The sequence below is a fragment of the Manis javanica genome, chromosome 2, assembly GCF_040802235.1.
Source record: "Manis javanica isolate MJ-LG chromosome 2, MJ_LKY, whole genome shotgun sequence".
NCBI lineage: Eukaryota > Metazoa > Chordata > Mammalia > Pholidota > Manidae > Manis > Manis javanica.
Window position 1 is genome coordinate 85794101 of NC_133157.1, and position 23045 is coordinate 85817145.

At 40.4% G+C, this 23045-nt stretch overlaps 1 protein-coding gene across 16 annotated transcripts in view; it reads right to left on the reverse strand.

Annotated features, from left to right (window-relative positions):
- Positions 1 to 1031: 1031 nt before the first annotated feature.
- SLC35D2 (solute carrier family 35 member D2) overlaps positions 1032 to 23045 on the reverse strand; it is a 39872-nt gene continuing 17858 nt past the window's right edge. For 13 of the 16 annotated variants that reach the window (XM_073228792.1, XM_073228790.1, XM_073228798.1 and 10 more), the window contains 8 exons: positions 21933 to 22004; positions 20957 to 21025; positions 16935 to 17037; positions 15424 to 15516; positions 10328 to 10395; positions 3460 to 3607; positions 2375 to 2457; positions 1032 to 1732 (listed from right to left, as the gene is read on the reverse strand). In XM_073228792.1, the coding sequence (XP_073084893.1) occupies positions 1630 to 1732; positions 2375 to 2457; positions 3460 to 3607; positions 10328 to 10395; positions 15424 to 15516; positions 16935 to 17037; positions 20957 to 21025; positions 21933 to 22004 (739 nt within the window). In that variant the 3' untranslated portion in view covers positions 1032 to 1629. The remainder of the gene's footprint in view (positions 1733 to 2374; positions 2458 to 3459; positions 3608 to 10327; positions 10396 to 15423; positions 15517 to 16934; positions 17038 to 20956; positions 21026 to 21932; positions 22005 to 23045) is intronic. The other 3 variants (XM_073228791.1, XM_073228793.1, XM_073228806.1) reach the window with 3 other exon arrangements.

Consider the following 23045-nt stretch of genomic DNA (forward strand, 5'->3'; position numbering starts at 1 on the left):
ACAAATGGTGTCACTGTTACTTGCACTACAAGAGCCAGAAATAAGCGAACTATCAAGGTATTAAAGCAATTTTCTTTGTCTCACCCAGAGTGGTTTTTACAATTATTTTCAGAAAAAAAATGTAAGAAGAAAGAAATCTGGGGACGTGGGACACTGGGCTGCATTTCTTCTTCAGCCTCATTGGGCTTATAGATCTCTTCTGTACCACCTCTTTGCATCCAGCACCCTCAACTAACCTTTTCTTAATGGAATATCGGTGATGTACAATATTATATTGGTTTCAGACGTACAACATGGTGACTCAGTTATATACACTACTAAGTGCTCACCACGGTAAGTGTAGTCACCCCATTACAGTACCTCAAATTATAAAATAAATTCATTATAACCTTAACTCAGAAGACAATGGGCACTCCCATCAAACACACACATAGGCAACCTGGTTCTTGAGAGGTTTTCATGTTTCAACCCAGCTGCAAGAGCTGCGGGCTGCTCTCAGAGTGCCCTCTCCTGGCTACACAGGGAAGCAAACCGAAGTGCCACAGAACGGGCCATTTACTCCAAATATTTGGGGTGATCACAAGTTAAATGAGAACCCCCATCCAGGCATCCTGGCTTTGAAAATGAAAGATTGACATAGTAAGCCTTTAGAAAAACACAAAAGAAAGCTCTCTCTGCCCCACCTTGCACACAACCCCGATGGGGACGGCCCATTCTTGATGGAGATGGTAATGAGAGCTCTCAGCCACTCAGGGCTCCTTCCCACGCACCACTGGTCTGGGAGGTCAGACAAGCCTGTGGAGAAATTGTATCTTTGGTTGAAGTCCACATGATTTGAATTGCAAAGCCCTCTGGGCAAACCTGGAGGAAGAAAAGGCAGGCAAGCAACTTAAATATTGACAGGGCATGCTGATTTATTTTTAGTTCCATTGAGTTATTTTATCATTTTTCCCAGCAAAGCCTTAAAAGGACTCCCTTCAAGACAGTGAACCACTGACTGTTTTCTGCCTGTCTACAACAGTATCAAAGTATGAGGCATGCATATAAATTAATTTTATTTTGATGATTGGGAAAAGATACCAACACATAAGATCAAATCAAAACTAACAACTTTATTTTCAGTTAATTGACTAATTTCATTAAAATAAAGATATGTCTGTTTAAACTGGAAAAATTGTTCTCACTGGCACTTTGCTTTGGCTGGAACCTGGCACTAAGGCCAAGGTGCTGATAAGAAAATAATAACCCTCACAGCACCAACCTTTTCCCTCCTCTTAAGCACACAGGATCCTCACAAACAACAGCACAGACATGTTGAAGGGTGAACAGAAGGTCAGCGCTCTACCCATGCAAGACCCTTGGAGACAATCACTTAACCAAAGGTTTATTCTGAAGAAGTTCACTTTCATCTGGTAAGGCTCTGCAGATGCATTTCTCAGCGCCAAGGAAGGCTGTTTGCAGAGTGGCATATGAGGCGGAGACTCAGCAATTTGCAGGCATTCCTGTCTGTTCCTTAAACGGGGAGGTGGGGGGTGAATGTCACACCAAAACATCTGGCTTCACATTCCACATCTGGGAATGGCCCCCAGACACCCATCTGCAGGTCAGTCTGCTATTTGGCCCCAGATTCTAACTCTTCAAGTCTGGAGGGATGTTTTCTTCATCCACAGGTTGCTTAGACTTCAACTGGCTGCTCAGCGTTAGAAAGGAGTACCTCAAGCCCCCTGCCATGCTGCAGGGAGAAAAGAGAAGAGTGAGAATCAGTCAGTCCCACACCACCAGCTCTTGTGGCACCTTCCAAGGACAGTCAGCTTAATTTGGAGGGAATGATCAAGACTCATGTTTTTCTCAGTTTGTGGATTACTTGATGAGAATCGCCCCCCTAATTTATGAATCTCTAGGGGCAGAAAAAGAGTAGATCAAATCTAATACAGAATGTTGGGGAGAAAAATAAGCACTTGGTTATTAGCAAATAAACTACATGCTGTTATCCTAAAACAGCATACAATGTCCAGGACCCCAAAATGCCTTTCTTTAGTATCTCAGCCAGTCTTCCCATCTTTAGCATATGGCACTTGGATGGAGCTCAAGTTTAATGAGGCCCACTGCTCAAGAGGAAGAGAGAGAACTCAGGGGACTTTTCTGTGAGGAAGACATATGAATTAAATTCAGATCTTGGCCCTCGAATTTTCATGACCCCCATCTCCACAACCCCCTGGACAGGTCACAAAAATAGATGAACTGAGTGATTAAAGCAAAATTATCTTAGAAACTACAACATCAAAACACCTCCTGCTCTTTCACTTATATTAACAACAGACTTTTTAAAATTCATATTTTATGAAAAATAAATTCATTCAAAAATCCCACTTACCAAATATTTAACCCAACAAAGTTTAACATAGAGAAAACATAATCTCCACCAGCTAACATCCCAATGTAGGCAACAGATACATTCTGCAGAGAGAGAGAGAGAATTAGTCACTTTGCAAGTAAAGGATTTAAAGGAAAATACATACATATATATATATATATATATATGTATATATATATATGGTGAAATCTGAAACTAAATGTTTTAGTTACTTTGCAGAGAGACTTGTACATAGTAGGTGTTCACAGAATGTTGGATGAATGAACTTTAAAAATTGCATACAGCCTCATAAGGGAGTAAAATAAACTGCACTATTGACGGCCCCATCCAGTTAAAAAACAGGGAAAAGAGTAAGAGCTGGATTGTCATCAGCTTTCCAGATACCATCTCCTCACCACTCACCACCAGTGGGTGGTAATTTTAGTCATATTGGTCCTAAACTTGAACAAATTAGAGACATTTAACAGATTCCAGGCAGTGCTCTGCCCAGCACACTCTGGGACACCACTGAGCAGCCAAGGGACATGTCTACGGGGGAAGCAGGCTGCTTTTCTCCCTCCCTCAGAAGGGCATGTGAACAGAATAGTGGCTGCAGAATACAGCCCAGAACCCCCTCCTGCCCACTCGTGTGTGCTAGGTGTACACACACACAGCATCCCACATCCCGTGAGTGCATGCCCCCGGAACTGGGCATCTGTCTGTCTGTCTAGGCTGCAACAGCTCCTCATAAGGAGGCCCCTTCTTAGGCCAGCAGGTTCTCCCAGAAAACCAAGTTGTAGATCAGAAGGTATCTTGGTGAGCACAGAAATTCAGAATGTTTTTCAGCTTTGTTACCTCATTTTCCAGGCCATTCCCTCCCACCACCCCTAGTTTACGTCAGAATTTGCCTCTCTAAACTGGCAAGTCCTCCATGTTCTGCGGATTAGGTCATTAGACACACAAAGGGCTCTACAGGTGCGGCTGGAAATGCACAAGCCTCGAGCTTGCCACACCGCGGGTACCAGTCAGGTGGGACTCAGCCTCTGTGGCAAAGGTTGGGCTCTGGCAGCTCCCCAAACCCACCACCAGGCCAGGGCTGCACCTACCTTGATGGCTCCCACCACCGCGGTCGTCAGGGCTGAGTTGTAGCAACTGCACAACGCTGCAGAGAACATCAGCAGAAACCTGGGGCGAGGGGCAGCCCGGCAAGCAGGCACAGGGTGGGAAGAAGTCAGGCGCAACCACGCACCAGTACTTAGAGCAAATGAAGAAAAACATGCCATATTTTGTGACCTATATCCCAAAACAGCTCCCTTCCAACTCTGGGTTTTTGCAGGAAAATGACCCAGTCATGCAGTGGCCAAACCTCCTACCTAGATGTCCTTTTCACTTTGTGCATTTCCCATTAGTGTTTCCATACAAAAAGCGTAACGCAATGAGATCCTTGTAATGATCTGGAATCTCAGTTTAAGGCTTTGTTACAACCGTGGTTTCTAACCCTGTCTGTACCTCAGAAGCCCTGGTGCACCTGTGACATGATGCTGCCTGCCAGGGGTTCTCCTTCCACGGGCCTGAGGTGGGTCTCCAGCCTATCAAAGCTCCAGAGAGGACTCTACCCGCAGCCGGCGCTGAGACCCACAGGGGGAGAAGGCAAAGTCAGCCGAGCTCTGGACAATGACGTGCATGGATCCCACATACCAATGACTCTGCTGTACCCTCTAAGCATTCAGCACCAATTGGCACCACAACGCCTGTCAATGAAATGACTCCTGAACAGTGACCAACCACCAGACAAGAAAATACATATACACAGAGGAGAAGGAAGCCCACACAGAAGTAAAGAAATACATTATTTCAATGAGGTGGTGAAGAAGACAGGCAGCAACCTAAGTGGAGTGCAAAATTCTATCCCCGCCCCCAGTCAGTGGTTTAAGTGTTGAATCAAAGAAGTTACAATCAAAACTGGCTGAGAAAGAAAGACACAGAGAACTCACAAGATGTGCTGGATTTTTTTAAAGCTAAACCCCAGTTAGAAGGCGTGAGCTTGGATCCCCCACTGACACAGCAGAGGAAATCCACTCTAGGGAATGGCTCAGCCGAGCCCCTGGGCCACACAGGCAGACACTTCCTGCAGGAGTCCAGCGCCCAGTCTGGAGTCCAGGCCAGAACCACTGACTGGCTAGTAGTGGAGTCAGGATCACAGTCTTCAACACAGTAACCACTTTTGGCCTGAGTATTTTTTTTACCAGGGATAGTAGAGATAAAATATTGAAGATAAAGTACAGTAAGCTTTTACATTAGGTTGAGGAATAAACTCAATTACAAGTTTAAATTCTGTAATCTTCAGGATAATGTGTGTCTTTCTTATAAAAGTAATTACAACAATTTGTTAAGTTAGTACACCCAACATCTTGGCCTTTGTGGTTTGGATCTGAAATGTGCAACTGATATCAGACTTCAAATTTTCCTTGAAAGCAATAAGAAAATCTGAGTAGCTCTGTACACAGTATTTGAATGTTTAAAAGAAGCTGATTGAGCACATTTCTAAGTATGGTTTACTAGATTTCAGAGTTGCTTAGGTGTGTAAAGCAACCTGGGCTTGTTAGCTTTGCTAGGGCCTCATTAAGGCTTGGACTAGCTGGAGAAAAATCAGTGTAAATCACATTATAAATCCGTTTAAATTGTTTAATTCATTAAGCTGTAAATGAGACCAACTTATGTAAATTGTTTAGGAGATTTTAATCAGCTAAAACTTGAGTTAACAAGCCGTTCGTCAAATAATGAAAGTAAATGTTCTTATGTCTATACAAAAATAACTAGCTTTGTAAATAAAGCACAGTATTTACAAATAGAATTTAAAGGCTTAAGAAAATCTAAGCTTTCCTGAATGTTTACAATTTTAATAAATTTAACATTAATTCAGAGCCCCAGGAATTATAAATAATCCTATTCATGCATAAAATGAAAAGATTAAAAAACTCAACTTGATGTTATTAATGTGAATGCTGACTCCGCTTGGCCTGGTGGTGAGTATACACACAGCCTCTGCCCTGAAGGAGCTCAGAGTCTAATAAAGAGATGACAGCTTCCTAAACTGGAGTACAGCCTTAAATCATGGATGTTCTTTATTTTTATTTTTGTTTAGAAATTCCTACTCCAGGGTTCCAATCATGCAACATTTTCTCCACCTTACAATTTAGTGAAACCACCTTAGCCTGTATTCAAAACTGGAAGAGACCTTGGACAGAAGATCCCAGTATCCATCTGCCGTGAGTGTGGGCGACTAGGACACTCACCAGCTGGGCTGAGAGGGAGGAGCTCCCTTCCTAACGCCCAGGGCAAGTCCCCCAGCCGCAGACAGTGGCGACAGACAGGCTGCAGTTTTCCAGATAACCACTAGATGTCCCCAGAGAGGCTGAATATAAAACCATTAGGATCAAAGTAGTGTATTAAATTTTTTCTTATAAGAAAGTCTATTTCTATCTGAAAATATGTACCCACACAGTCCTTTGACTAGTACCAAGGTTCTAAACTAAAAGAACCTCCATTAACTCAGTACAAGGAAAATCACACTACTTTTAACACCAAAAATGTCAACCTCCTTATGAGAGCAGTTATGACTTAGATCTGTTGATTAATAAAATGAAAAGATATTTAAAGCATTGCTGAATTCTCGGTAGCTTTTTGCCATTCCATATTTTTAAATCATATATCATTTGTGTACACTTGACAGACAACAGCAATACATGTGACACACATTTGTTTAGACAAGAGACTTGAGCTATGTGTGTATCAGCTTATAGGGACCCAAGGGATGGAGGTCCGCCCATGGAAAGCCCTGAACTGGGGGTTCTGAATCAGAACCCTTACTCAAAATTCTTCTTTCTGTTTCTGAAAAGGACACGAAAACTGACTTTACCCAAGGCTGTATGACACACAGTAGTCACAAACAAAACTAGACCTCTCTTACAGCAGGTTGATGGTTACCACCCCATGCATGAGCATAAACAGAAATTCAACACAGATGTCCCAATAATACAAGGCCACTTTGATACTCCTGGTGCCAACCATAACAGTACCCCAGTACATTACTCTGTTACAATTCTACATTTCAAAAACTTTCAAGTAGTCTCCTCTTGCCCCTCCAGCCCACAGCCTCAGGGGTTGCCAGGGATGCCAACGTCCTGGGATAAATAGGGTCTGTCTTCCTAAAGCACTGATTTTACACTAAGATTTGATTTGCTGAAAAATGATGGGACTACTTGGACCCTTTAAAGGTTCTGTGGCTCCCGTGCTCCAGCAAGCCACAGAATCCTGTTTTCTCCTCATGCAAACTTAAATTCTTAAATTCCACTTACATCTTAGCAGTCCCGGTGAAGTTTCAAAAACTAGAAGGCTTTTTATCCTGGCAGTAGGGAAAATTAGATACTTTTGTGTTTTTATTAAGGAATATATTACTGCTTCAGTGAGATCAAAGGTGCTGCTATTGAGGCAGAAACAGATCAGGACAATTGCCTGCAGGGCCTGGGGGCTGGTGACAGCCGCTGGTACCAATGAACCGGAACCTGTAATTTCTCAGCAAGATTAAGAAGACCTGAGAAGCTTTTTAAATCTAGTTTATCAATTTAAATTCCATTCTGTATTTTAAATTTGCCTGCATTAAATTACCTTAGCTCCCACAATCCAGTTTACCTTTCTGATGTAATCTTGCTCCATCATATGCTTTATTTACAAACTCTTAACTATAAACAGCATTTCTTAAAGCTGAGTCCTTCCACGATAACTCAAAAGGAAATTCAAAGTTGGCTTTTTCACCACTCTACTGATGTCTTAGCATATATTTTTTAGGTTTTATAATTTTTAAATTATATTTTCAACTCAGATAGAGGTTTGGTGGCTGGAAAAAGCAAGTTTGGTATGCAATCTCAAAACTGAAAATAAGTTAGAAGCTGAGAGTCAGGGTTCCCTGGAGTCAAGGGCTGGGAGGGGCGTGCAGTAGTCTAAGACATTCCTTCAGCAGGAGCCAGAGCACAGGAAGCCCCGGCCCAAGGCCAGCTGTTCTGAAAACCAAGGATGAGCTCAGAAGCTTACAATGGCTTCTTTGACTGTAAAGAAGCAAATGACCTGATCCTTTAAGAGAGAAAGTGTAAGAAAACAGGATTCTGAAAAATGCACCATGCCAAAATGAGAGCTTTGTTTCAGAGAAATTTCAGAATTAAAACTTGACCACTGCAGGTAAAGTGTCTGTAACTGAAGAAAAACTGTTAACGCCATGGGCTGCAGATAGAGCCAACTCTGGAGTGAAAAGAGCCAAAGGAACAGGGTGTCCTAAAGGAAAAGAAATATTAACAATAATAGTTAACACTTATTGAGCATTTTCCAGGTGTCTAGAACTGTATTAAATGCTCAACACTATTAACTCATTCAATCCACACAACTCCACGTATGAATCAGATACTTTAACTTACTGTTTCTGTTTTAAAGATAATGAAACTGAGGCTCAGATGGTTAAATAACTTGTCCAAGGAACCAGACCTAATAAGTGACTGCTAGGATTGAACCCCAGGACATCTGAGTCCAGAGTTCAGGCACTTAACTCCTAGAATGATGCCATGATTTCAGTGTCCTCAAAGATTCACTTACAAAACTGAGAACAACCTAGTGTTCATTCATCCTTCAAGCTGGTTGAAACCTGACATGTTAATGACTTAATTTTTACTGACTGATTTATATTTACTGTACACTTCATGGTATTTTCATTTGAAAAGTGACTACTGACAAAATAACACATCAAGAACTTTGATCAAGAGTATTTGTTTTCTAAGAAGCATATTATTAAATGGGGAAAAAAATGTGTGGAGTCGTGCAAGGATGGCGTCAAGGCTCTGGCAGGCAAGTGCGAAGAGTGACAACTCACATCCAGGCACTGCCACCACATCCCTTAGGGCAGCTGACTTCAGAGGGTTTACCTCTTGAGTTCCTTTGTGGATTGATTAAACAGTAAAGTGCAAGTAAAAAACAAAACAAAGCAGGAACAGTACACCTCATCAAGTTTATAATGAAATGTTACTCTGAGACTTGGCTCTGCTGTCCATACGTCAATGTGTGAAATGGGTTGATTTCTTTTTTTTAATTGGAGATAAAAAGGTGACTCACACAGAGGGCTTAGTAGATTTTTTTTTTGCAAAGTTAAATATTCTCAGACAATGAGTGGGAAAACAACAGATCCTCCATGTCACTTACACTTCTAAGGATGGCTGCTTAAGTACCCTCAGGGACCTCCCACTGCAGAACAGCCAATGCCTGGAAACAATCCACTACCTGCCGGATTGTGCCGGATTGTTAGTTTTGAAAGAGGCACAAGAGGTTGCCCAAAATCCCCCTCTGAAAAGAGGGGCTGGTACAGTGATAAGGAATGAGGGCCAGGTAGCAATCAGAGCAGCAGACATTTACAGCAAGACAGGATTGCATCGCAGCAAAGTGGTAGCAGAGCTGAGCCCTGGGCCAGACACTAGGTGGGGTCCCCTGCAGCCCACTGAGGCTGGACCCTGGAAAGGCCTGACATGGGCCAGGTCAGGGGCAACACCTGCTTACCAACCGGAGCAAAAATTATTTGTCCCTGCAGGAGTTTCTCAAATTCCCAACTTCAGCCCCTAAAACTTATTAAGATTAAGCAAAATGCTCACAATTGCAGTTCTCCAAACACAAGAAAGAAAAACACAATGAAGGTCACAAACTATACATTTAGATTCTCAAGAACTTCAGACTGGAATCATCAGGCACAGAATAGAGAATAGCTGTGTGCACAACATTTAAAGGAATAAAAGTTACCACAGTCACAGAGATTCCCCAATGAAAGAAGGTTAGGAATGAATAAGTATGTTTGAAAAATTAAAAAACCTGGGATTTTTACAAATAAAATATAAAACTGTTAAAACAAGAAGCGTATTGAATTAGACACAGCTAAAGAGAGAACTGGTTAACTGGAGTATATACATAAACATTTTTATTGTATGTGACTATATTACTGCAATTCAAATCAAATTTGATCATTTTTAAGAGTGTTGATCAAAGAGATCACGAGTTGTCTTATTTCCATATAAAGAAAATTACAGTATTAGTGGCTAAAACAATAATAAGGGGTAAATTCATCTTTATTCATAAGAAAAATCTTTTGATACGATTCCCTGAGACAGTCATTTAAAGACCCTTTAGTATGGGATAAGGCACAGGCACTTGTGTTTTCCCAGCCTCAGGAAGGTTATTCTAAAGACTTCAAACAATGGCTGACCATGGTGAGGAAACCTGCAGTGCTAGAGGGCAGGGAGGAAGGGAGGTGGCATATGTTCCCTAGGCATTCTTTTGCAGCTTTTGGATTATTTACAAGTTGCATGTATTATTCATTCATGAAAATGAATTTTCAAGTTTTTCAAAGATAAAAAAACACTAGCTTCATAGCTTCTCAATAGGCAGATATACATAAGGATATTTTAGAATCAAAAGTCTGAAATTGCTCAACAGTGCAATGGCCTGGACATCTCCCCTCCAAAACTTCTCTGAACACTGTAGGCACAGCACAACAGAAAGACACTGTCAATTCCATGTATTTATGTGAAGTAGAGAATCTTGGGAAACTTGGGACAGTGGGACAAAGACAAATAGTACTGAACTTGATCTGTTGGCTGACTTCACTTCAGACTAACTTTAGAAAACAATAGGCAACATCATCTTTTGGAGGAGAACATGATGTTAATATGACTTCCAAATATAAAGGTGGTCTGTGCTCTTGCTCCTGGCCTTTCTGGCTGTGTTTCTGGGTTTCTGGGGTTCCATCCCACTTCTCAGCTACAGGGGTGCCCTCCAGAGAAAGCTAAAGCACAAAGGGATTTTGAAAGAGCAGACAGATCTGTATTTCTGTTTGACTTGTCAAAAGATACCACAGACCAAAGCTTCTACTTATCTATGGATTCTTACCCCAAAAAACAGGAAAGAAGAAACTGTATGATAAACAGAACATTCTTCCATTGGCTGAATTCAGTAGCCTATTATCAAAAAGAAAGAAAACTAATGGTTAGATTATTAATGGTGCAGTTGTAAATCTATTGTACCAAATTGTTTTAGTCTAGGAACCCCTTTCCCAAACAGAAAATACAATTTAAAAATCCTAGGTAATACCAGATGTGGGACTCTGAGCAAATTACTTATCCTCCCTGAACCTCACCTTCATTTTACAAAATGGGGATTACTTTTTTTAAGCCTTGTCAAAAGGCCAATGTGAGGGTTTAATGAAATTGTTCAGAATCTTATAAGCAGCAAGTATAAAATACAGCTACCGTTGCTGTGGCTTACTAAATCTTGACCAACCTGTAGTTACATTACCAGGGTTGGGTTTGCTTTTTATAAATAATCTTAGAACAAAGTTTATTATAATATAATGCTGGCAAATTACAAAAGCTAAGTTCATAAATAATTTTAAAGAATTTGCAAATGCTTATCATGAACACATAAACAATCAAGTAACTGGGGTGGAGGAGATGGGACAGAGATATGAGGGTCAGTTTCCACTTCTCCAGAAACTTAGTCCCTAGCTAAGAAAATGAAATTAACCCTCTGAAATAGCAGGTAACAATAAAAAGGAGTATTTATTCATGATTTGTCCCTTGCCTGCATCCAAAATTGAGTTTAACTTGAGTAAAATTGAGTGACTCAAGATAAATAATGTTCTGTTTATCATTAAGTATGCTCTAAATAACATAATTAAATATAAGTTCTATTCAGTATCCATTAAGCAATACTTTGTTGGCCAAGTTTCAGTAACTTTATATATTTAAAACTACTTAAATATTTAAGTTTATACTGTTAATAAAAATATTTAAACCAGTTAGAATGGAATTCTCTTTTCCAGTTAATACAACCTTGTCACACATTAGTGTCATTATTTCATTAGTAATATTTTGCCCACCTCTCCTACCCAAAAAAGATACACATAAATGTTGATAATTATTGAAACTGGCTGAAGGGTATGTGGGAGTTCTTAGCTGTTCTCTCTCCTTCTGTAGGTTTTCAAGTTTCCATAATAAAACTCTTTTAAAACTCCACTTGTGAAAGAGAATAGTATAATTAATATAAATCTGCCTTACTAGAAAGCCCCAAACCAACCAAAGGGACAGAAAAACATCCAAGTTTATGCAAAAAAAGGCAATTACCAAAATTAAACAAAAACTGTAGAAAACACTGTGCCCAAAATTACAATAAAACTGAGAATAAGAGAAAACCATATGCCCCAAACTTCAAACCAAGGGCAGAAAACCATTTATGTACTCAAAAAGCTGTAAGTATTTACACAAACAACAGATAAAAACAATATATTCCTCATACCATATAACCCACTGAGGGTTAACTAGTAATTCTCACAAAAATATCTGGACCTTTTGACAATCTAAATTTTGATAGATTTTAGGGTTTTTTTTGTTTAATACTGATAAGGCTATGCTGGTGATATTTTAAAGAATAATTTAGCATGACATTTATAGAAAACAGTTAAAGATGAGTAACAATGAAGTACTTCTTCCTTTAGACCTGCTATTGCTGTAAGACAATGTCTGAGTGTGGATCTTTTTCACTTCACATCCATGCATTTTTTTTAATCAGAAAAAAAAGTCCCATTTTTTATCCCTATTCATTAACTGCAATACACTTAATGCACTTTGAACCTACTGCAGCAATTCAAATGACTGAAGGAAGCTCACCCACTGAGTATTGTTAACCATAGAAACCGGCAGGGCTGACTTTGGTAGTCAGAGACAGACTCAAGGTGCTGTTATGATCTACTGGCTATTTCAGTTCAAGGTCAAGGCCTGAACCCATGCAGTGAATCATTTCCACAATCTCTGATCCACTCCAGTCAACCAGGAAAAATGACTCATCAAAGGAGTCCTTCCACTAAACAAGGGAACTTTAACATTTTGCTAATTCATCTATCAACTTTTGGTACCATGAAACCAAACTTGCCAAATGAAGTGCAATTTTATATTGCAAACTAACACCCCTTATTATATAAATTCACTTCTTTATTATATCTGGTTCACAATCTAAAATGGATTCAGCCATGGTTAAAAGTTACCAGTTTGTTACCATTCAATGAACACAGAGCACAACAATGTAATAGTTTTTTCTACAAGGTTTTTTTCTGTCTTCTACAAAGTTTTTTCTACAAGGTTTTTTAAAATTACTGATTATAGTAAATATCCCTTATCTTTTGGCATCTCTAATCATACAATATTTTTAAATTAAAAGTCAAGTTTTTAACTTTATGACTTTTGTGTTTTGTCATTTTTATATAGGCCTTCCTTACAGTTTTAAACATATTCTATTTTTTCCTAATTATAATTTTTCTTGTAGGATTTTAAATAAATTTATGTATTTAGCTCTGATCCACATGGAATTCCAGTGAATAGTTACCACCGCAGGGCTCTAAGGTACCTACAGGAACTTCCGTTTGCAGTCTCAGGAGTCTGATCAAATGGAAGAGGCTAGACAGGGTATTTACTACTGTAAATCTTCCATCACCATAAACCAGAATGGGAGCATAATGTTCTCCCAGAATCCCAGGACTTAATAAGTTAATTTACTTGTTAAGCCTTTTGTACTTTCTAAGCTAGAAGTGATGGGTTGTCATTCTTCATATGTGAAGGAAAGAAACACTTTTCAAATGCAAATAGAATAATTGACATGACGATGAAGGGTATGTGTCCACCTGCCTGCCTGGAACTGCCACCTAATGCTGTTGGAAGCAACTGAAACTGTGCCCAAGATGCCTTGTCTGCAAATGGGGATGTTGACAGTACTTTCTCCTCAAGGGCATCATGGAACTGCAAACAGACTGCAAATGTCTGATAAAGTCCTCAATAAATACAGCTACTATTATTTTTATTATTACATGAAAAAGTATAATTCTGCAGTGATAATCATTTCAGGGAGGTGGAAACTTCTGTGAGAACACATATTCCTACTGAAACAATATTATGCATTATTAACATGATACACCTAGTCTGTTTTACTTATAAGATTCCTAAAATTCAGTTTCTGGTCACTGTGCCATTCCTAACATTGTTCCTATAAGGAAATATGCTTTTAGTTCTGATCAGGTGTGCTAAGGGATCCTAGGAGTTTCCGGATTTCTGCTTCTAGAAATAAATATATCGGAAACAGCTATAAAGTACCAAAATCTCAGAACTGATGAACTCCAGTGATTTCAGAAGAAAAACTCACTCTACAATAATGAAATGAGATGAGCCACCAGGGCGGAGGGTTCATGATTTCACTTGGTTTATGTACGTCGCTGACACTGAAATTGTCTACAATCAATTGATGGCAGATGAAAAATATATATTGTGCTTTCCAATATCCTATTCATTACTACTAGAGAGGTGTGGGTGCAGGTCATACCCTCTAACACTGAGTTTACAGTGGGGCCTAGGTTTGCACAATGAGAGCTCTTCATAAAGGCTGGTGTTTCTTTGTGGTTTTTGATACAAATACATGGAAATGGCTGTTTGCCTGGGGGCGTTGCTGCTAAGCCCTTCTGCTGCTCCCCCTTTAGGAAAGGAGCTGTACAAATGAGAACAGATAGCTCTAAGAAAGAACAATGGGCCCTGACATCGGCTCCGGGGATCCACCAGTGCCCACAGCCTTCTTAAGTCACTCAGGCCCAAAAGGGCAGCACACAGACGGGATGGACTCACCCGGTATAAGCACGCAGCCACACCAAAAGCTACACACAGTCACACTGCCAGGTGGTGGGTAGGTAAACAGCTGCTGCAAAAGGCCTCTGGGAACCCACCTCTGGCCCCACAACACGTAGGGTAAGGCTGGCCAGCCGGAGGCTGGTTCTGTGGGCGACGGGCATGCTAAACCAGCATCTGGCCCACACGCCTATTTGTTCACACGAACTTTACCACCTCCCTGAAGATACAGGCAAAATGTGTAGATGTGGTGTGGCTGGCAACTTTCTGAGGCAGCAGGGCATGGCAGGGGCCAGCACACTTCAGGTGGCCACGTGGACTTTAGGGGTAAAATCACCCTTCTCAAGAGACTGGCCTCTGCTCCCTCCAGCTGGGCCTCCACTCTTTCCACTAATTTACTGTTTTCTGTCTCTCCATAAGTGTGCAGCTGATAAGGTAAGCAGGACAAATACCCAGAAAACGAAACCCTCTCAAAATTTAATATAGATTCTGGAGTATTTAGAGGCAAAATACCATACCTGGTATTTGTTTTAAAATACTCAGGTAAAGAAAAATGAGAGCAGATGGGGTTAGATGAATAGGAATGATGAAATGCCGGAGAGTGTTGAAGCTCGGTGGGGCCACAGAATCAATTATAAACAGCAATTATTCTACTTTGCACGTTTCAAAGTGTCCATAATAAAGGTAATAAATAAAGAAATCTTTTTTTAAACTATCAAAATCCCCTTTTAAGTTTTCCTAGGACTCCCACTGTGAAGGGATGACCTCTTCCCCTACCAAGCCCACTGAACCTAAGCAACCTAAGGAATGTCCCCTGTAGGTCCCCCACCCAGGGGCCACTAAACTGCCCAAAGGCCCTGCCCATCCCGGAAGGCTGCCTGTACAAAAGCCTTGCTCGCTGCAATACGCGTGCTCAGCCTTTGGAGGTTACTTCATGGAGACCACACTGGTGTCCTAATAAACCAGTCTTTTCTGATCCCAGACTGAATGCCATTTGTCTCTCTCCATGCTGGTCCAATTTTCCGTAACACCACAACAGCAAAGGGGGAGAGTAAGACTACAAGTCAAATTTTCATTATGTTGTTTTCCAAAAAACTTCAAGTCCAGAGTTCTTGTCACTTCTTCTGGCTACTTCCTCTGTGTTAAAGATAGACGCCAAGGAAAAGATGGCGGCAAAGGCATTACTAAAGACATCAAACATCTTACTTTCATGTACCTTTCTGGTAACCCTAGTTACCTTTATGCTTTTTATTCCAGTGAACACCAAAGGTTAAATATTAAAATTTTAAGAGACTGATAAGAACATAATGACAGTCACCAGCTCACCTGCTGAAGGTCTCCAGTGGAGACGCTGATGATGAGAGTTGGGATAATCATGAAGCAGGCGTTGTAGAAAAGCACTCCATATTTCCCTAACTCCTGCAAAAGCAATGAAAACCCCAATTTTAGGAAGAGGAAGGATCAGATTTCCTGGGGTCATGTATACAACTACATATCTATGTAGTTAGAACATACATTCTCACCAACTCTGTACTGGGACATTTTCAGCAAATTTCTGACATAAAATGCTTAACTTCATTCCATAATTTCAGAAGAAACATTTGTTTTATGCAGTAACGGCAGGTAAATGGATGAGATGGACAGCATCTGAGGTTCCACCCATCTCTAACATTCTCATTGCTTTCTTTTAAGCATGCTACTCAAAATGGGAGATTTGGAACAAAATATAGAAAGAACATTAAAAATGTTAATATAAACAGAACTCCTAAAAACATCTGCTCTTCCTATTAAGAAACAGCAGGGTTAAAACCTCAAGTATCTTTTGTTCCAATCTTGCATAAATTTACTTTTCATTAAAATAGCTACAACCACTAAACCATTTCCATAAAGGATGACATACTGTGATTCTCAAAAGACAACGAACCTGTGTTTGTAAAACTGCCACAGTTAAAAAACAAACGGCCAAGCAGAAAAAAAGTGCAAATGAAAAAAAAAACAGCTCAGAGAAATAAGCTTGTCCCGCAGAGCAAACTCCCTATCTGAACACAAAGAATTGAAACAAAGAACCATATGTCTGGCGCATCCTCCAGCGCTTCCGGGACAGCTGGGTAGGGGAGACGACGGGGGCCGGGCCGTTTGGCAGCCACACACAGGGAAGCTCAGCCACCCCTCAGCCCCTCACGATCCAGAAAGGCGGTTGCTGCTGGACGCGCAAACTACCCGCTCCACTCAGCTCCTTCCACAATGAGGACACCTGGGCTGGAGAAGGTAAGGTCCGAAGTCACAGCGACCTGTAGGCGGCAAACTTCTCTGGTGACCCATGACTCCAGGCTCTCACTACAGCTGCTCGGAGCATCCGGCCTTGGCCAAGAAGGCACTCATGATGATGGCAAAAACTGCTTTTAATCTTAATTTGCTTTTCAATTTATAGATTCTGATATTTTGCATCTAAAAGAATAGCATCTTTAACTTGCTGCACTGATGGACAGTGACTGCAATGCGGTATGGGTAGGGACTTGATAATATGGGTAAATGTAGTAATCACATTGTTTTTTCATTTGAAACCTTCATAAGAGTGTATATCAATCATACCTTAATAAAAAAATTTTATAAATAAATAAATAAATAGCATCTTTTCCCTTCCTAATTTTCACCCAAAACTTTCCAAGAAGAGGAGAAACAAAAACCTACACAGATAATTGAAATTAGTCATTTTCAGATCATATTATGTAAATTAAGTTACATGCCAACTTTATAAATTTGTTTTATTTTTTTTTTCATTTAATTTCAGGGGCCAGATGACAAACTTAAAAACCATAGGAGTGAAGATCTGGTACCTTTGGGTCCATTTTCTGTTCAGTATAAACTCCATTCGCTGCTGTGAAGATATTATTCAGGAACACAAAAACATAGCCTTCCAAGTTAAAGGCAAGGTCAGAACTGGGAGGGGAACACAAAAAAGGAGGATTATTCAGGAGCTCACCATGTGGCCTCCAAGGCTGCTCTTTTATTTTCCCCTAATCAAACCCATTGGTGAGGCTAGTAACTACCTTTTCTCTGGCATATTATCCCCCTCTGTGGTGGTAAATGATTAATTCCTTTGTTTTGTCTCTAGACAAAAAAAAAAAAAAAAAAAAAATCAGGCTATTAGGTGGCTTCAACTTAACCAAGAACAGGCTTAAAACCAGAGGGACATTAACCCTCTTCCCTTAACTTGCAAAGTCCTTTCTTCTGCTAACTAGTAAATCAGCATAATAATTCATGAGCCCAGCTTTTCTAAGGGGAATGATTTGTCCAACCCACCCACCCAGTGGCTTTGTATAAACAGGGCCATCCCCAGGGTAAAGCCCTGTGGGGACAGCTGGGCACTGACTGGAGCAAGAGGGGTCAGAAACACAGCTGACACCTCCATCTGGTGCCCAGTCACATTGTCCACCTGCACCCTGTCCACCAAAAAGCCAGGCAGGGCTCCATTCCTTCAAATCTTCTCAGGCTCCCTTCTTCCCATTCCTCTTGAAACATCTCTTCAATTTCCATTTAAAATAAATAATACTAGGATAAAATGGGGGGAGGGGACATGACAAAGGGAGGAGAGGGAGAGCAATAGTGAAGCCATGATATGATTTACCCACTTACACCTGATTTTACAGAGAGGACCAGAGCCATGTCATAATTCATAAATACATATCATCAAAGAAGTCTCCTCTACCCTCTTACATTCAGTGACTAGGGGCCTGTGAATTTAACTGACAAAAGACAGATTAATGGAAGGAATACAAATTTTATTAAATATTTTACATATACAGGAACTCACAGAAAAGAAATGAAACTCAAAGAAGTGGTTAGACTCTGGGGCTTATATAACATTTTAACAAAGAGAGTTTGGATTTCAAGAAACAAATTATGGAAGGGGACTAGGAAATATACAAGGGAACCAGTGGAAGATAAGGTTTTATTTTAGTAAGGATTATTTATGCAGACTGATCTGGGTGCTGACTCTCCATCTCAGGGGCCTATTCCTGATACAGGAGAGGGAAGCACCTTCACAAAGGGAAGTTTATGGTCTGCTTTTAGGCAGAGAAGGTGGGGGGGGGGGGCAGAGACCTCTTCCTATGTCTATTGATTCTCAATTGTCTTCAAATCAAAATAATGCTTATGCCAAAGGAGTATATTTTACAATGTCATATCCTGATCCCCTTCAATATCAAAATAAGATTATTTCTAACCAAAAGGAAGGAAACAGAGTAAGGCAAAAATTGCATCAAAATCTGAACGCAAATTAAACTAGACCTCGGTTGCAGCTTCCGATAGCTTATTATCTACCATTATATTTGTGAGAATGTAAATTAATTTTAGATGAACATAAATCAGAATTCTCTGGCTCAATCACAAAAACAGAATCTCTCAAAATAAGGGTCTCTCGAACTCTTGCCTACCCATGTTTGGCTCAGTTTTAAGGGTTTGCTATTCCCTAAGTGGTGAAGAGTCCAATGAGCACAAGAGCCAGGCTTTCTAGAGGAATGGAAAGGAGTTGTCGCTCACCTCCTCACAGAGCCTGAGGGGAAATTCCCAGAGATCTCAGGTTTCCACTGTGCTGGGGTGGGGTGGGGGGGCCTTCTAACATGATTTGTTTAGGCCAGTAGTGAAAGCACAGAAGTTTGAGAATAATGTGTTTGCTTTCTAAATGAAAGCAGATTCATGGTTAATCTCTGGTTGTCATTTGGGGCTGTTCACATTCTATTTCAACTTTTTTCAGCCATGTGACATGCTTTGGCAAATAAAGTGTAAGAAGTAACACAAGTCACTTCTGGGCAAAAGCTTAAAGAGCCAGTGCCCAGCTCTGCACATGCTCTCTTCCCTCCTGAATGAGTAAGGAAGCCCTGTAGAGAGGCAGGGGTTCCACCAGCATGGGTCCCTGAAGCAATTACAGTGAGCAGCTCCACAGCATGAACTGATACCAGTTTGGGTGTGTAATTTGAGCAGACTGTATTTGTTATGTAAACCCCTGAGATGTAGGGGCTGTTTGTTACAGCAGCAACATTGGCTTATCTGATTGAAGCTGTCCAGGTACTTCGTTTATGTGAGTTAGTCTGAATGAGAGAGGGGTGGGGTCACAGCTGGCCTACAGCTAAGAACTGTATTTATCACCCCACTGGAGGTTATTCTTTCTGTGGGTGCTGAGGACAGGGGAAGATGAGAAGTGCTATTCCTAGCTGGCTCTTACGGAAAAGTCAGACATCTTTGGAAACACTATTTACTCTTTCAGCTCATTAAGACTATCACATATGAGGCTGGAAATATGCCTAGATACACACAGCATCTGAACTGCCATTCCTCATCAAAGACTTATAGGCATTTTATAAACCATTTTTTGTAAAAGTATACAACTGGCTCTAAGTCAGTGGTCTCCAAATTGAGCTCTAAGAAACCTAAGACAGAGAGGCTATCCAGAGGAAACCCCAGAGCACTGTGGGACGAGGCCACTGCAACTGAGCACCTCCCTTTTTTAGCTATTTTACTCATATGATTCTGTCTGAACAAAGACTTTCTAACTAACACAGGCTCTACATGATGCTGTTGAAGGTCTGTTCTGGCATATGCCAGAGGCATGAAACACAGGCCAGCTTCCAAGAGGGTGAACTCAGCCACGGCGAGGATGGGGTTAGAGGAAGTGAAGATGAAAATGTAAGTAACAAACCTTGGCTGAGGCAAGGGATCAAATACATCTATAGCAATAATGAGCATCATTATTATTGCTAATATCTGTCATGATCTGGTGTTGCTGGATCTTTTAATCTACTTCTTTTGCTGATTGTCTGTCTCCACCAACCAGAATGGAAGCACCACGAAGAGCAGGATTCTTGTCTGTTTTTTAACTGCTGGGTCCCCACATCTAGAACAATGCCTGGCCTCTGGTAAACACTCAACATGTTTTTGTTGAACTTGGCCAAGCAGAAGCCTAGTAGGTGTTTCTATTCTAATCTCCATTTTACAGTTGAAACAACCAGGTACAGTATGTTAAATAGCCAGTAAGACAGGAGTTAGAGTAAGATCCTAGACCTTTGCACCTTTATTTAATTTGCAGTTAATGAGCCAGAACTCTTGCTTCTAACTGAGTTAAGGAAATAGACTGAAATGCCTCCAACCTCTTCCTTCCTCCTTTCATTCAAGTAGGTTTTTCTTTTCTATTATCATCTTTACTTTATAGATGAGGAAACTGAGGCACAGAGATGCTGAGAAACAGCTGATGGGACAGGGCTAATTTTGAACCCAGGGCCCAGCCTGCACACCACCATGCCATGGGAGCCTGGAATCTGAGAGCCTGCTTTCCAGGGCAGACTTGGTGCCCTCAGTCCTAATCTTGCACATCAGTGAATAAGTTAGTAGTCACACACTAGTACCAGCTCATGTCCTAAACGTACAAATATATCAAAGGAGAGGTTCCACCCTCAGATGTATTAACTGATGAGGCGTCACAGGTAATTAGACAAATCAGCATACAAGGGCTTGATAAATCTGTTCCTCTTCTTGTTCAGATGCCTAAGAGCTTTCGAGTAAAATTTTTATATTGAAGACAAACTTTCAGTAATAAAAGTAAATGGTCCCCTCCTTTTCATGAGGAAAAGCTGTATTAAGATCTTACAGTGCTCTTGTTATATATTTTCAGAAATGTTCTGGCCAGCTTGGAACCCAGTCTGACCTTCACGGGAACACATGGGAACTCCACTACCATCAACAGTTTGTCTCTTGGCTGCTCAATTCAACTGCAGCCAGATGGAAAACGGGAAATGAGGATGGGGCTGGGCCTATTGTCCAAGACACAAAGAAGTTACTGGACAGAAACCATCCAAAGCCTTACCCAGCTGCTATGAAAGCCCCCAGGATGATGGTGAGGACACTGACGATGATGTCCGAGGAAAACTGCTTCCTGTCATGGACACACGGACAGACAGAGGCACAGACAGGTAGAGAAGGTAAGGAGGAAGAGAGGGAAATAGGCATTATATTTAAGCAAACTGAAACAGATGCCGCTAACAGTTTTATAGCTGAAGTCTAACGGACAATGCTTACTAGAGAAAGCAGCAGAACTCTAAGCGGTTTGCTAAGTCACACCAAGTTTATCTCTTAAGTGGTTGTCTTAATCCGATAGTAAACATAGTTCCCTGTTCTCCCAAGAGATGCTGGGCAAAATGCAGAAGAGCTCCTGCTCACAGGTCTAGTTGGCAGGTGTGTACATCAAGCATCCAAAGATCAAGATAAAATTCAACAGCAGGACTGAAGACACTGGGCCATAATTCAAATTTCATTGTTAAATAATCTTCACAGCAAAATCAAGAATCACCTTTTTGGATGTCTGCCTGAGTATCCTCATGAGAAATTTTTAAACCTACATTATAAAAATTAACTTTTTCTGATGTTCCAATATAATCACTACATCAGATTGTATTTCCCTGATTTTCCATACTCCTATCCTATATGTATATGTGGACAGTTTTCCCTCTGTATTCCAAAATCAAGTGTATATTCCACCTGGCTCAGATTTAAATATGAAACAGATTTACATCTGTTTGGGGGTTGTTTTTTAATTTTTGACCACAAATGTGTATTATGTTGTCTCATGTAAAACCACAATGAAAAAAAATCACTCATTATGTTCTCAAGGAATCATGGAAACAGGAGACTGGTCGTAAGCGAATAAACCATTTATCCTTAAGTTATTGCTACTAACAATTCAATCAACTATTTGGAAAAATAATGACTAAATATTGAGAATTTGCTAGGTAAAAAAAACATCGGGGAGAGGACACCAGAGAATAGAAAAAAATTTAAATCACCCGAGTATGATGGTTTCCAGGAGTAAAGTAAGTGGAATGGTAAATTTCCTGAGCACAGTGAACATCGGCAAGCTGTTGGGAAAAGATTCAAGTATAGTAATAACAGCCACCAAATATTTTTTAACATGTTTTACATTTTTAATTAACCCACTAACTTTCCAAATTCAATATAAAGAATAACCTTATCACATGTACCACTATCAAATTACATCATATAATAAAAAGAAATCTAGATTTAATACTCTCATGCTACTTTTCACTTATTTGCAATTAAAAACATCATACTATCCAACTGCCACAAAGACTGTGCTAACAGATTGGGCACACTGTAAACCAGTATACCCTTTGGCAAATCAAGTTGGGTATACATATCATGTCATTAAATGGTCCTAGCCTTAGACCTAATTATTTCTTGTTGGGAAACTGATCCCAAGGCAGTCATCCAACAGAATGAAAAAGCCATGTGCACAAATGTGTGGCTCAGTGAGAACCACGGCCAGGAGGGAGCGTGGCAGCTCCTCCTGACCAGACCTGAGGAGGGGTTTCACATAGCAATGACACTACATCCACAGAGCAGATGAAGAAAGAATTTTCAGGAACTTTATATTACCTGCATTTAAAGATGTCTTATGAGACTGCTTTGAACTGCTTTTGTCCAAGCACGTGAAAAAAAAAGGTCTTATTTTCAATTAACTTCAAAAAATATTTTTAGATGATGCCTTTTAAAAACAGATAAGGTATCCTTAATGATAAAAAGCTGAATGTTTCCCCCTGAGATCAGGAATAAGACCAGAAAATTCAGTCTCACCACTGTGTCCACTCAGCATTGTTAACTGAGGTTCCAGACAGAGCAATTAGGCCAAAAAGAAAATGAAAAGAATACCATTTGGAAAGGAAAAAACAAATGTTAGAAATCCTTAGAAATGAATAAATACTCCTTAGACAAAAATTAAATAAATAAATTCTTAGAAAATCCTAGAGAACCCACTAAAAACATATCAGAGCTAATGAGTTAGGCAAGTGCACAAAATGGATGTACAAAAATCAACTGTACTTCCATGCACTAGCAATGAACAATCCGAAAAGGAAATAATTCCATTCATGGTAGCATCA